The sequence below is a fragment of the Amblyomma americanum genome, chromosome 10 (genome assembly GCF_052857255.1).
Source record: "Amblyomma americanum isolate KBUSLIRL-KWMA chromosome 10, ASM5285725v1, whole genome shotgun sequence".
Classification (NCBI taxonomy): Eukaryota; Metazoa; Arthropoda; class Arachnida; order Ixodida; family Ixodidae; genus Amblyomma; species Amblyomma americanum.
In genome coordinates this window covers 21,778,847-21,790,944 of record NC_135506.1, presented here as the reverse complement: position 1 = coordinate 21,790,944, position 12,098 = coordinate 21,778,847, and the positions used below count along the sequence as shown (strand labels likewise).

General features: G+C 47.0%; 1 protein-coding gene across 4 annotated transcripts in view; it reads left to right on the top strand.

Annotated features, from left to right (window-relative positions):
• Positions 1 to 9,206, top strand: part of LOC144107564 (constitutive coactivator of PPAR-gamma-like protein 1 homolog) — a 36,930-nt gene extending 27,724 nt beyond the window's left edge. For all 4 annotated transcript variants that reach the window (XM_077640637.1, XM_077640636.1, XM_077640635.1 and 1 more), the window contains exons 13-15: positions 2,092 to 2,167; positions 2,781 to 2,887; positions 3,200 to 9,206. In XM_077640637.1, coding sequence (XP_077496763.1) covers positions 2,092 to 2,167; positions 2,781 to 2,887; positions 3,200 to 3,413 — 397 coding nt within the window. In that variant the 3' untranslated portion in view covers positions 3,414 to 9,206. The remainder of the gene's footprint in view (positions 1 to 2,091; positions 2,168 to 2,780; positions 2,888 to 3,199) is intronic.
• Positions 9,207 to 12,098: the final 2,892 nt, after the last annotated feature.

Sequence of the window (12,098 nt, the reverse complement as noted above, 5' to 3'; positions counted from 1 at the left end):
GCGGGCATTTTATCAGATGCGGTAAATCTGGGAGGAAGTAGAGTTGACGATCAGGGTCAACAGGATGCAGAGCGCTGCACTTGGCCGTCCCGGTGAATGATGCAGCAATGCCCATTTTTGTCCACATTTTCCGATTACAGGTTGCTCCGTCTGAATTAATAAAATCAACTCACAGTCCAGCCTTTTCTGCTAGAACTACAGCTTCGACCGTGATCTTGGCCAGAAGACTGCCTTCTGCAACCTTTGTCCGTAAAGTTCCGAGACTGAGTTCATTAAAAAAAATGCGTTTAACATTGAAATCATTTTGTGCAGCACCCCTTTGAAATAGTCTTCCTTGCAGTCTATACACAGCTTCCAACACTTCTTGAGGTCTTGGAAACAGTTGCAAAACGCTTCTTTTGGCGGGGCTGTCAGCTCCTTTGTCGTGGCGTCTTGAATGACCTCCACGCTCCCCATCCAGCGACCGTTTAGGGCTCTCTTCAGACGAGGAAACAGGGAAAAAAATCGCATGGGGAGAGGTCAGGCTAGTATGGCGTATGGGGAAGTACAATAATGCTGTGCTTGGCGAGAAATTTTGTCACGCTAAGAGCAGCGTGCGGCCTTGCGTTATCGTGTAGAAGACTCCATTGTCCAGATGCCTATAAGTCAGGGCGACGGCGTCGCAGTGCATCACTCCTGATTTACCGTCTGCCCTTGTGGGACGAACTCGTGATGTATGACACCTTTGGCATCGAAAAAAAAAAAACTATCAGGATAGTCTTTGTTTTGGTCTTCTGTCGCCGCACCTTTCTCGACGCCGGAGAGCTTGTGGACTGCCACTCGGCGCTCTGCCTCTTCGTTTGAGGATCGTATTGAAAACGCCATGATTCGTCTTCAGCACTGACCTTCTCTGCCTCGGAGAGCAAATCAGCGCTCACTGATGCCTGCGTGTCCTTCTGGCCCTGTATGAGGCATTCAGCTTTCGTTTCGCCAATTTCTCACACAAAATTTGGTGGCATGTTGTTTTACGAATGTCGAGAGCATCTGATAGCATGCGGACTGTAATGGTGCGGTCTTGCTGTTCGATTTTCCTGATCCGAGCCACGTTGTTTTCATTCCGCGAGGTTGAAGGCCGCCCCTGCCTTGTGTCGTCTTCCACGGACGTTCTACCCGAAACGAGCCTCTTGTGCCACTCGAAAACTCTCACCCGCGATAATGTCTTGTTGCCGTGTCACGAACAAGCTTGTACGTCTGTGTGGCTGTCTTGCCAAGCTTCACACAGAATTTTATGTTTACACGCAGTTCGAGGTGGACGTCCATCTCTCCACATTCACTCACAGTAGAATGCGCAGGTCTAGTGACTACGTATTTTTCTACATGTAGTGCCATCTAGTGGCTGCCCCAGCAATTAACATAAATAGCTCGGGGTTAGCCCGAAAAGATGGCGCTACACATATGCACCAACATTTGTTTTGGGGAATCATTTCTAGAGAAGAAAATAAATCAGTCTCGAAACTTTACGGACAAAGGTTGTACATTTCCACGCGTGGCAAATTTGTGTCCATTTTCCAACAAAAGGTACAAAAATGATGAACATGCCGTGGTCACAGACAGCGTGCTTGTCTCCTGCTGAAATTAAGGGGCCAAGGTCGACGAATCCATCCACATGGTCTGCTGTGGTCACGGAAAGGTGTTTTGACAGTTTCATTTCGTCCACTAGGAGGCCACCGTGACGCGAGAAATTATCCAATGAGGAGGTCGTCTTGCTCAGCACGTCAAAAATCTTCTGACTGAATCCAAATGCAGTCCTGTACAGCTTCAGATATTTACGAAGTGTGGACTTGTTTCGCAGCACTAGGATTTTTTTCCTTCCTTAATTGTTGATATAATCGTATATAATCGCTGCATGGAGGTTTGCTGGGTCCAGGTTTAACTGTATATTTCAAACTGTTGAGTGGGTACTGGTTGCAGCCTTGTGATTTGCATGTAGCCCTCAAAAAAGCAGACATGTGACTTGCCGTCTCGAATTGCCCGGCACTGTTTGCTGGCTCTTATTGGAGGGGGGACAGAGTACCCTGTGGCCACTTGCAAGTTTCTTTGCTGTGCCTGCAGGTATGGCATGGGTCGTGGCCTCATGGCTCGTCGCCCCATGGCTTTCAACCGGCGGCCAGGAGCACCTTTCAACCAGGTGAGACCATATAAGTGTCCCCACAGAAAGCACTCTCAACAGAGCGTGTGTCACCTGGTAGTTGTGGGGGCATTGAAGTAGACCCCAGTTTGAGGTAGTGGCTCTCATGGCGAATCACAGGTGGCAGCCAGAGCCACTATGTCAGTGGGGCTGCAGGGGCACATTTTGGGGGGAATTAAGAATTGTTTTGGCCTTGCGTGGTATTCATGTTCTGGGGCGAAAAATGCATCAAATGAGTCTTAGCTCAGTTTTTTTTTTCTTTTTTCTCTCTTTTTAAAACACTTCAGTGCCCCTTAAAGTGGTAGTTATGGGCCTGCCGAGCAGAATAATCATGCTGCACACAGTGGCTTCCTATTTTGCCTCATCTGCTGTAAAGGCGGGGTAGAGATGGCTTGCTGCTTGTACACTGCCTTGTTGGCTGTGCTTTGGATGACACTGTAATCAGTGTCTGTGTCGCATTGGAGTTTGTTCTGTCTTTCGGTTTTGCCTTTTGCTTTCACCTTTCCGTCTTGCCTGTTGGGTTTTCTTGTATTCTCCTGTCAGTTTTTACTGTCGGTTCTTTGTGGGGGCTAGTCTAGATGGTGTGACTGGCTTGTGTCCTTGTGTGCTGCAGCTGAACCGACGTGCCAACAAAAAGAAGCCAACCAAGACAGCCAAGGACGAGCCGACACCCAAGCTTGTCGGCAAGGGCCGTGGGTGCACCATTGAGACGGATGACAAGTGAGTCCTTTTCTCTCTCTCTGTTTGCATTGCTGAAGCCTTAGCTTCCTTATGCAAAAGGAGTAACATACAGCAGAACTGAGCAGTATGCACCAAAAACTTGAGGCAGGAGTAATGCTGCTTTATTGTGCCTAGGGAAGTGCTTCCCAGTTTGAATGGGTTTCCCAGAAAGGAGCAATTACAGTCTCTGAATAACCACAAGTTGCTTCCTTGTTGGAAATCTAGTCCTTTTCGGAGGCACCTGCCCCAACCATAATGATCATTTTCAACCTCGAGCTCATGTTATTGCCCTTCCTCTGCCTTTCATCGTAGCTGCACCATCGAGGTGAGCCAGCTGTCGGCCACGGGTCTGGACACGAGCAGTGCCGGCTCGGAGGAAAGCAGTGGCTCTGCCCCGGCCGCCAGCGTGCCTACCCTGCACATTGCCGGTGCCACTGTCACAGAGAGCGACACCGATGGCCCACTCAGCAGCGATGGTTCTGCTGGCACCGATGTTCCGGCCTCGGAACAATTTGCCTCCGTCTAGCCCCTGCCGGAGGAGTCTAGCAATCGCCCCACGCGGGAAGCCTCTAGGGCACTGACCGTCCTGCCTTGCCTTCCACTGTGAAAAAGCTCTTCGTTGGCTGTTTTCTTCCTTGTTTGTCCTCGCTTTTATTTATTTGTTCTTTCGCTCTTGCTTTCACTTTTTACAATATTCTGGAACCATTTTGCTGTAATCTGGTGCCCGTGCTCTGCTTGACAGGTGCTCATATGTGGCACAGGTGAGCCTTGGTTTTCTTTTGTTTTTTTTTCTGGTACTTGGCCTGAGATGTCACTATCCACTTTCTGGTTTATTCCTGGCAAAGGGTTTTTCTCAATTCTCTGGCTTCAATTTAGCTTTCAATTTTGCGTCATGGTCCCTTGAAGCATCTGTTAAAGGGATCCTGAAATGATTTTGATTGTCGTATTCTAGTGCAACACCTCTACATATGTGTTGCACTAGAATATGCCCATCTAAATCATATCAGGGTCCTTTAAAACTGTTGTCGGAAGGCCTGGCAGGTCGGACAACTCCGGAGAGGCTTCCCGAGTGGGGTCCTTTCCAAATTTCTCATGCCCATCTCCGTTCTCCTTTGGGTGAGCAGTGAACCAGTCGTGCCCGACAAGCAGCGGTGGTGGGCCGCAGAGTACCTGAACACGGCGGCATCGGCACGAACTGTCCAGGGAACTCATGTGCGTGTGTGTGCGTGCGCGTGCATGTCTGTGACCAAAAGTGAGACAAGACTTCTCTCATCGACGACTACTCTACCATTAGTTTTTCTACTTTTTTTTTAACTCATCAAGGACTTGGCAGAGATCAAGTGACGACTCGTTGTTGTGGCATCTGACTTGAGTGAACTGGACGTGCCACGTAGGGTGTGCCACCATGTTGTTCTCCTTCAGATGAAGGCGTGGCATTTGTCATACCGCCTGCTCGGTGACTGCTGCCTGCTGGTCACTCGGAGTCTGTGCGGCATCATTTCGGGCCGCGTTTTATGCTCCATTTGACACAGGTGGTTCTAATAGTTCAATAGACTCTCTGCTTCATGGGAGTTGTGCTTTAAAACATAGCTGGCCTCTTGGTGACGGCAATTATTTTAGCACCTGATCTACCATGATTGGCCATGTTCCCTCTCTTTGTGTTGTGGAAACATTTGCAAATGCCAGAAAAATGGGCAGAATGCAGTGCACCCAGATTTGTGCCTGCCTAGTTCCTTGTTCTGTAAGTACTGATGAAACAGCTGAATTGACCATATGTAACTGGCATTGTTGATGGATGCAGTTCTGGATTTCTTTTCTGTAGCACAGACCTTTAAGTGACCGCAGGCAGACAGGCATTGGGGTACGGTGTGCAGTGTACAGTGTTTCGCATTATTTCATTTTTTTTTTCCTGTTAGGTTATGCGAGGTGTATATTTAACGACAGTGTGTTGGAAGCTGGGAACAAGATGGCCGCAGACTGGCTACGGAACGTGTTTCATTGTAAAAGGGGCGACGGAGAAATGAGCTATGATGGTGATGTATTGGCTGGTATGGCCGCCAGAATTTAGGTGGTGGCAGGTCGTGGCGCGATTTTTTTTTTTTTTATGAGTAGAATGCAATGTTATGTGTCGCCTTTGTTAGTGGTCTTGAGGGCAGGCGATTATCGCTGCCCCAACCGTTTGGTTTCGCAGCAAACCACGAAACCGTAGTAATGGGGGGGGGGCTGGGAGAAAGTAAAATGCGTCTTTAATAAACAAAGCAGGAAAAAACTGCTAAGGCACGATTGTGCATTGAGCACAGTGCCTCTTACCCCGCACCCTTGCATTCTGGGGAACTGAGGCGGGGTATCGCAATTCCCCTTAGCCCATAGAGCAATGGAAGAGAGGGAAAAAAGTGTATTGCAGAGTCCCTTCAGGAGGTTGTTCTTGCAGCAGTATCGTGCGGGACGCTCGCTGGGTGACACTCATAGGTTACTTTTCTTTGGGCTGCGACGACGACGACGGAGCTTGGGGGAAAAGTTCCGCTGTCGTAAACTGAGCAGACCCGGGAACGGATTGCACTCGGGGTCACACTCCTCCAATCTCTGTTTAAGCTAGCCTCCTCCCCCACCCACGAAGGGCAGCCGCGAAGCATCATTGTCTGTTGTTTCCGAGTTGACAGGGAGTGCAGAGCGTGCCTGCGACGATTTGTGATGGCCTTCCTCGACAGCGATAAACGCATTGGCGTTCTGTTGCACACGGTGGAGCCATTGCGCAGCAATGATCAAAGACAACACAAACGCTTACTCAGTTTTTAGAGAGACTATAAACTGAAGCAAAGAAAATGAGAGGGGGCGCCACAGTGGGCACCCATGCAGCATTGACATGCTGCCGCGACACTGTGCTTGCACAGAGGGATGATTCTTTTCCCAAACACTGCGACAAGAGGCAAAGAAGCGCTTCTTTGTTTCCCTAATTTTTTTTTAATTGCATTTTTAAAGCCAGACGAAAGTGTCTTGTGCACCTTTTCAAACTAGTGTCCTGCTTCTCAACGCAGCGTCACAGCAGACACAGTTGTTCACGCTTAACTCACTTTCGAGAACGAGGGAGCTCCGTATTGAGTCCCGAACTGATAAACGAGAGGCGCAGTGTCATGCGACCTCCGAGACTTTAATCTCTCTCGCATCTTCAAGAGACAACCCATGGCCCATCAACGCTTAGCATAACTTGGGCGCCTGAGCGATCAGGCTAGAGCAGTGTAAATGTAAAAGTTTATGTGACGTAAATGTGGCATCTCAAGAGCGAGCTGTTCAAGTGGCTTCGCTACTACATAGATGACCAGACCTAGCGCGTAATGCAGGGGGTTTGGGTGCTGCAAAGCAAGGGCACTTTCTTCTTTCTGTCAAGCAACCATGAAGCAGAACCGACCTGATCGCCAAACGCGGCAGTCGAGGTTCGTCCCCAATTGCACGCGCGCCCGCCCCCCTTTTGCCGTTGAATGCAGTGGAAATGTGCGCAGGTGATTCAAACAATCTCGTTTTTGTAAGCCCCCTCCATTTGCGCACTGGAGTGGGGCGACTTGCTTGTTGCATCCAGTGTCATTTTCTTAATACCCTCTCCCCTTTTATTTTTTCCCTGCTGTAATTGAGCGCAGCGTTTGTCTGCGCTTTGCGTTGTCTGCTGCTGCTGCTCGGTGTAGACAATGCACTTTAGTGACAATTACCCCAACACTAGGTGAAGAGTGTAGGCGGGAAGCTACGCAACTAGTGCACAAGCTTTGCATCATTTGCCTTTTTGACTTTTATGTTAGGACCAGGTCCTGTTTTATTTTGTTCACTTTAATGCTGCATCAGTGGCAGGTGGCAGCAGCTACCCCTTCTCCCAACTCTTGCTTCATACCTCAAGTTTGCTTATGCATCCATTCTTCGTAGTGGTCCTCAGCCTCAGTGTGTGTCGAGCAGTGCCTGCATCTATTCCCCCCCTTTTATTTTTACATCTGCTGCCCTGCTTGACATCCAAAACTTGCCGTATCGAGCTGAGTTTAGTGTTTTTTGTCTATGTAATGCCAGGCCATGGCACCTTTAGGCGGTTTGCATGCTTAAATCGCGTATTATAATCATTACTGTTATATTACTATTCTGTGGTAGGAAACTTTTGGAGTGAACAAACACGGTTGAGAGAAATAAAAAAAAAAGATTCATGTTGTAGCATTAACACCAAGCACCGATATTACTGCCACTATGTGCTGTGGAAAAACATACTACTACGAGTGGGTGCACCGTATCGGTTTGTTAGATAAATATACGTCTGCAGTGTTTTCAGTTGTTTGAGCCGCTTTCTCGGCGCCATCGTGGTCCGAGCATAGAGTGAGCGGGTGCTGTATTTTTTGCTTTCTTCATTCTTTGAGCAACAGTGTAATAATCTTTGTGCTTTGTGAAGCGTGTCGGCGTGGGGTAGGAAAGCCTTGCGTTCCAGCCGACATGCCTGCTGCTGTCGCTGCTGCAGTGGCTCGGCTTGGATACATTCGGCTGCACAGAGAATGGTGGAAACTCTGCATGAACTGATGGGAGCTGCAAATATTCTTTCAGCTTTGAATTCTATGGCTTGCTGTCTCTGTCGCAAGCGGGCATTGAAACTGACAGTCGGCTCCGAGGTCACTTGCTGTGTTCATGGCTTTTGCTATCGAACTACCCATAAATGCGCTGTCGTAGTACATTTCAGCGGACCGCTTGGAACTACTCTGTTACTTTACTGCTGGCTTGTTGATAAACGGTGGTAGCCCATCAAAGTAGCATTGGAGAGCTATGGACTTGGATTAGAGCATTATTCAGGCAGCTGACCTGAAGTTAAAATTTCTGAAACTCCGAGCATCATAAAGTGCTAAATTTGAAAAGCAGCCACTCGCGGATGCTAATCTGGCAGCACTTGGTGAATACGCAGCATTTTCCCCATCTCTTGTGCGTCTGCTCCTACACAAAAGGTTGGCAGGCCATGTTAGCAATGTGTTGAACACTGAGCACACAAACTGGTGGGTCGCACAGGGGCATCTGCAGGCTTGGTGCGTGTGAGACGACCGTTCATCATGCCCCAGCTGAAGGCAGCTGCCAATAGCAGCTTTTCTTTTTTTTTAACATTTACTTTTTGCTATCAGTATGTACATTCCGTTTGGCCTCTGTTTAATATGGAAACAATGATGTGCTGGGCTTTTATCGCAGGCATTTTTTTCAACTATAGATTTTTTTCTTCCAGGCGTGCGTAGAATGGAGACCTTTCTTTATCTGAACTGAAAGTAGTGTTGGACCTGTTGCATTGGCAGCAGTGGTAGTCCGCTGTGGTTAGACCGAACCCCATGGGACGATTGTCTCGCGCGCATCAGGCTGGCTGCTTGCCCGACCTCATTGGCACGGTGCCTGTTTTTTGGGCCATCGTGTGCCGGTATAAAGCAGGCATTTGCGTTTCTCAGTCTTCTCTGCATATATATCACAATTTCTTTGGTTGTTGTTCTCTCGGAGTGCACCTTACTAACAAACCTGTCTGCCCCTTATTTCTTTAGGCCAACGTGTTGTAGTAAGTGGGTTGTCTGTATACTTGTCAGTTTTTTGGCACGAGCATTTATTATGCCATGGTAACCAGTTATCTTGATAAGCAGTGTATCTTCTTAACATTAATCAATGTTGCGGGGAAGGCCGCGCACAGTGGTTGCGAAGAAAAAAAAAGGAAAAAGGACGGGAAAATTTTGGATTCATTAAGCGTCGCCGCGTACCATAACTCCAGTTACCGTATGCGATTTGCATGTCAGCGTGCGGGTTTCTTCAAAGCCCGGTTTAACCGTCAATTGTAACTTTTTTTTTTTGCAACGCATGGTCGTATTCTTTTACGTCTTTTACACTTTCTCCACTGTTAAAACGGCTGGATAGAGCTGAATGATTCAGAGAACAGGCAACAGAAGCCTTTTCAATGTGAGAAGGCCGGCTTAGAAGTGTCACAGGCGGAGTTGACAAATTTGAGCTGTCGAGGCTGGGACAATCTGAAATTGGGGAGGGGAGCATCAAGTGGAATCGAAATGGATTGGGGACGAAATGGCTAAGCACGGTATGGGGCATGTGTAACAAAGGACTGAGTGGAAATTGTCTCTGGATGGGTTGGGTGTTGGTTAACGACGAGAGGTCTCTGTTGGCAAGCATGGCATGTTTTTGCCAGGAAGGAAAAAGTCTGTGCGAGCAGGCATTGCTGCAGCGGCCGCAAGGCCCTCGCGGTCGTGCATCTGGTCAAGCTGGGCCTCTGGAGAGGGATGTATTTCATGTGTTGCCAGTTTTGTGAATAAAGTCATTGTTTTCCTCGGCGGCGACTGTTCTTCTGGCTGTGGTCGCCATATGACCGCAGTGGAAATGGTTACACAAGTTTGTGTAATGTGTGTGTGCCACAGAAAAAGCTTTTTATATGTGTACAGTACAGAGTAGTCTACACTAAAAGGAAACGCCTCTGAGTAAGCGCCGCATCTCTCATGGTGCAGAGAGACACCACCATTGCTTTATTTAAAGCACTCTTCCAGCTTGTAGCAGCATTTTCCTGACCTGCTACTGATGCGTGAGTGCTTGCCAAGTAGGGCATGCCTTGAGCGATACCTCTCTAAAAGTGACTGTGCAGAAAGAAAATAAAGCTTGAATTTAGGTAGTAAAATCAGCTTCATCTAAAGTGTACTGTGTAGACTACAAAGACAACTTTCCTTAGATTGGGAAAATTTCACCTTTGGTGGATGTTTACCAATCTATGAACACATGTATGTGGATCAGGAAGAACTTGATCTATAATGGAATTGGGATTTGGAGTAGCTTGACTATGAAGGTGTGCAGTGGGATGCCGTTCTTTTGCTTTTCCAGACCAATAACGTCCAATTCTGTGCCTTTGAGAGAATTTTCCTCCGAAGATTTCGTACTTGTTCACTGGAGCTGGAACAAATGCATAGCTTGTAAAGCTGTCCGACAGCAACAAACATTTGTCGTGTCTCAACTGTCGTGAATTCTGGCATAGAGAATGCAGCAAGTGCCATACATAAAAATCTCAAAACGCTGCTTTTACTTGCCACCACAGCAAACAATGCTCACTCTAAATTTGTCAGTAGCAAATCTGAATTTTCAACTCTCAAATTATTGAACCCCTGCTGAGCCACTTTGACCAGGGCACCTCACCAAGACTTCGTTGGGCTAGTTGGTATACACTACACATTTCGAAGTTGTGCTGCAGAGGAAAAAAACTGAAAATACGGATGCAGATAACACACCGCCATGTTCATCTTTTGAGTTTTTCAGCATTTGCATTTTCAGTCTCGGCAGTGCAACTTCAAACCATGCGAGAGGACCTCTGTCAAAGGCTAGCATCGTATTCCCTTGCAAGTTATTGGAACATCCAAGTTTGATGAGAACTTGCAATTTTAATATGAGCGGAGTCCTTATGGCAGCAAATGAAATTAAGTGTGTTTCGTTCGGATGGAATGTGCTGTGTGTGCAAAAAAAATTTGATCAACCGAAGCTAAAACACTGACGACCCTCTGACGATGATGTGTGGTAGTTAACAGCTTTTAGCTGTGCACTTAGCAAATTCCAAGGAAAAGTTGATGAACATGCTACCTTGCATTCGAATGCTTGAGCAGTACTTGCGGTTTTGCACAATCAAGGACAGCTCTAATAACACAAGTACATCCTCATGATGTCCCGAGGATTAATTTTTGAGGATGTTTTGTCCTGGGGACGTCCTCTACTGATTGTCAACAAGTCCTCGCATAGTCCTGTTGTCTGGCCTCAGTATGTCCTCGGGACATCCTCAAGTTTCCTCTGACGGACCTTCTTAGTATGTTTTCAGGACACCAGCTGGCAATTTAGCCCAGAGAATGTGGGTCATTATTTGGTTAATTATTGTAGGCAGTGTGCACAGGGCTTGTGGAACAGCTTTCTTTTTTTGCTTCATTTGTCTTGGATTCTAGCGAACAAATTCTGCAAAAGTTTCACCTTGCTCTACACGTACTGGTTTGTTTACCTCATTTGTTGGTCACATAGGTTGTTCTTTGTGCAATATTTTTCATTTGGACAAATGGCCCCAAAATCTAAACATTTCAACCCCGTCAGAAGCATGCAGTATATAAGAACAGGTTTAAAAGCCAAAATATTTTAAGATATGTCCGCAAGGCTCTTTTCTTCAGTCACAATAGTTTCCTTCATTATATCGGTATTGTAGACAAGTATCTCTTAATAAACCTGCAGTTTTTAAATAACGAAAGCCAAGTGCGAGGGATAAAGTTTGTGTCTCAGTTCAATGCCACAATATTGTTCTGAAATAGCTAGGACGTTTGTAGGAGATTTTAGGAATTCTCATTCTATAGTCGTTCAGAAAAGTACAAACTGAGATATCCTCGTGAGGACATTTGTTCCTGATGCACTCAAAAGGTACTCTGAATGTTTTATTCGTGATGAGGACTTTCTGACCATTCAAGGACGTCCTCGGGACGTTTGGTATTGTCTGGGTTACACTGTACTGCATGTCAACATACCTCCCGAATGCCACCCTTGGCTGGAGGGAAATGTGATCTTCAAAATTAAACGATATCGTCGCCATTCGTAAAGGCCATTACTTTGAGCTCGGCTATTTACGTCATTTTACTCTAGCCTAGTGCCATGCAACGGATTGGATATATACGTGTCGATGCGAGTGTTAATGCGCGTTTCGTCCCACCGAGACGAAAAAAAAAATGCGTATCGTATTTGCCTCTGAACCTTGCGGTCAGCCGCAACTGACATACCTTCGCGTATTTTAACGTGCTCTAGAGCACGTAATTTCAGCTGCGACGTGCTAGCGCAACGATCTGTTAAGATTTGGAAAGCATTCATTCACTTGACGGCAGTGGTACGAGTCGCAAATCTGAGTGCCACGCGACATTTTTTGACAATTTGATGAACTTGCAAAAACAGATGCAGTGCGAATACCCGAGTGACATTTGCGATCGCTATATAATCGGTGACGTGCCGTTGAAACTGCACACTTAATACGACGACTGTTGAAACCGGCTGTAGCCACACGCCGAGCGAATGAATGGAACAATGAATGAGAACTCAGTAGCTGACGTGTTTGTAAAGCAGAATGTATTTATTTTGAAGTAGTGTGTAATGAAGGCGCCAGCTCTCTGTACAACAGAAACGCCACGTTCTGAATGAGAGCAAGTGACGTCCCCGTTTCGAAAAT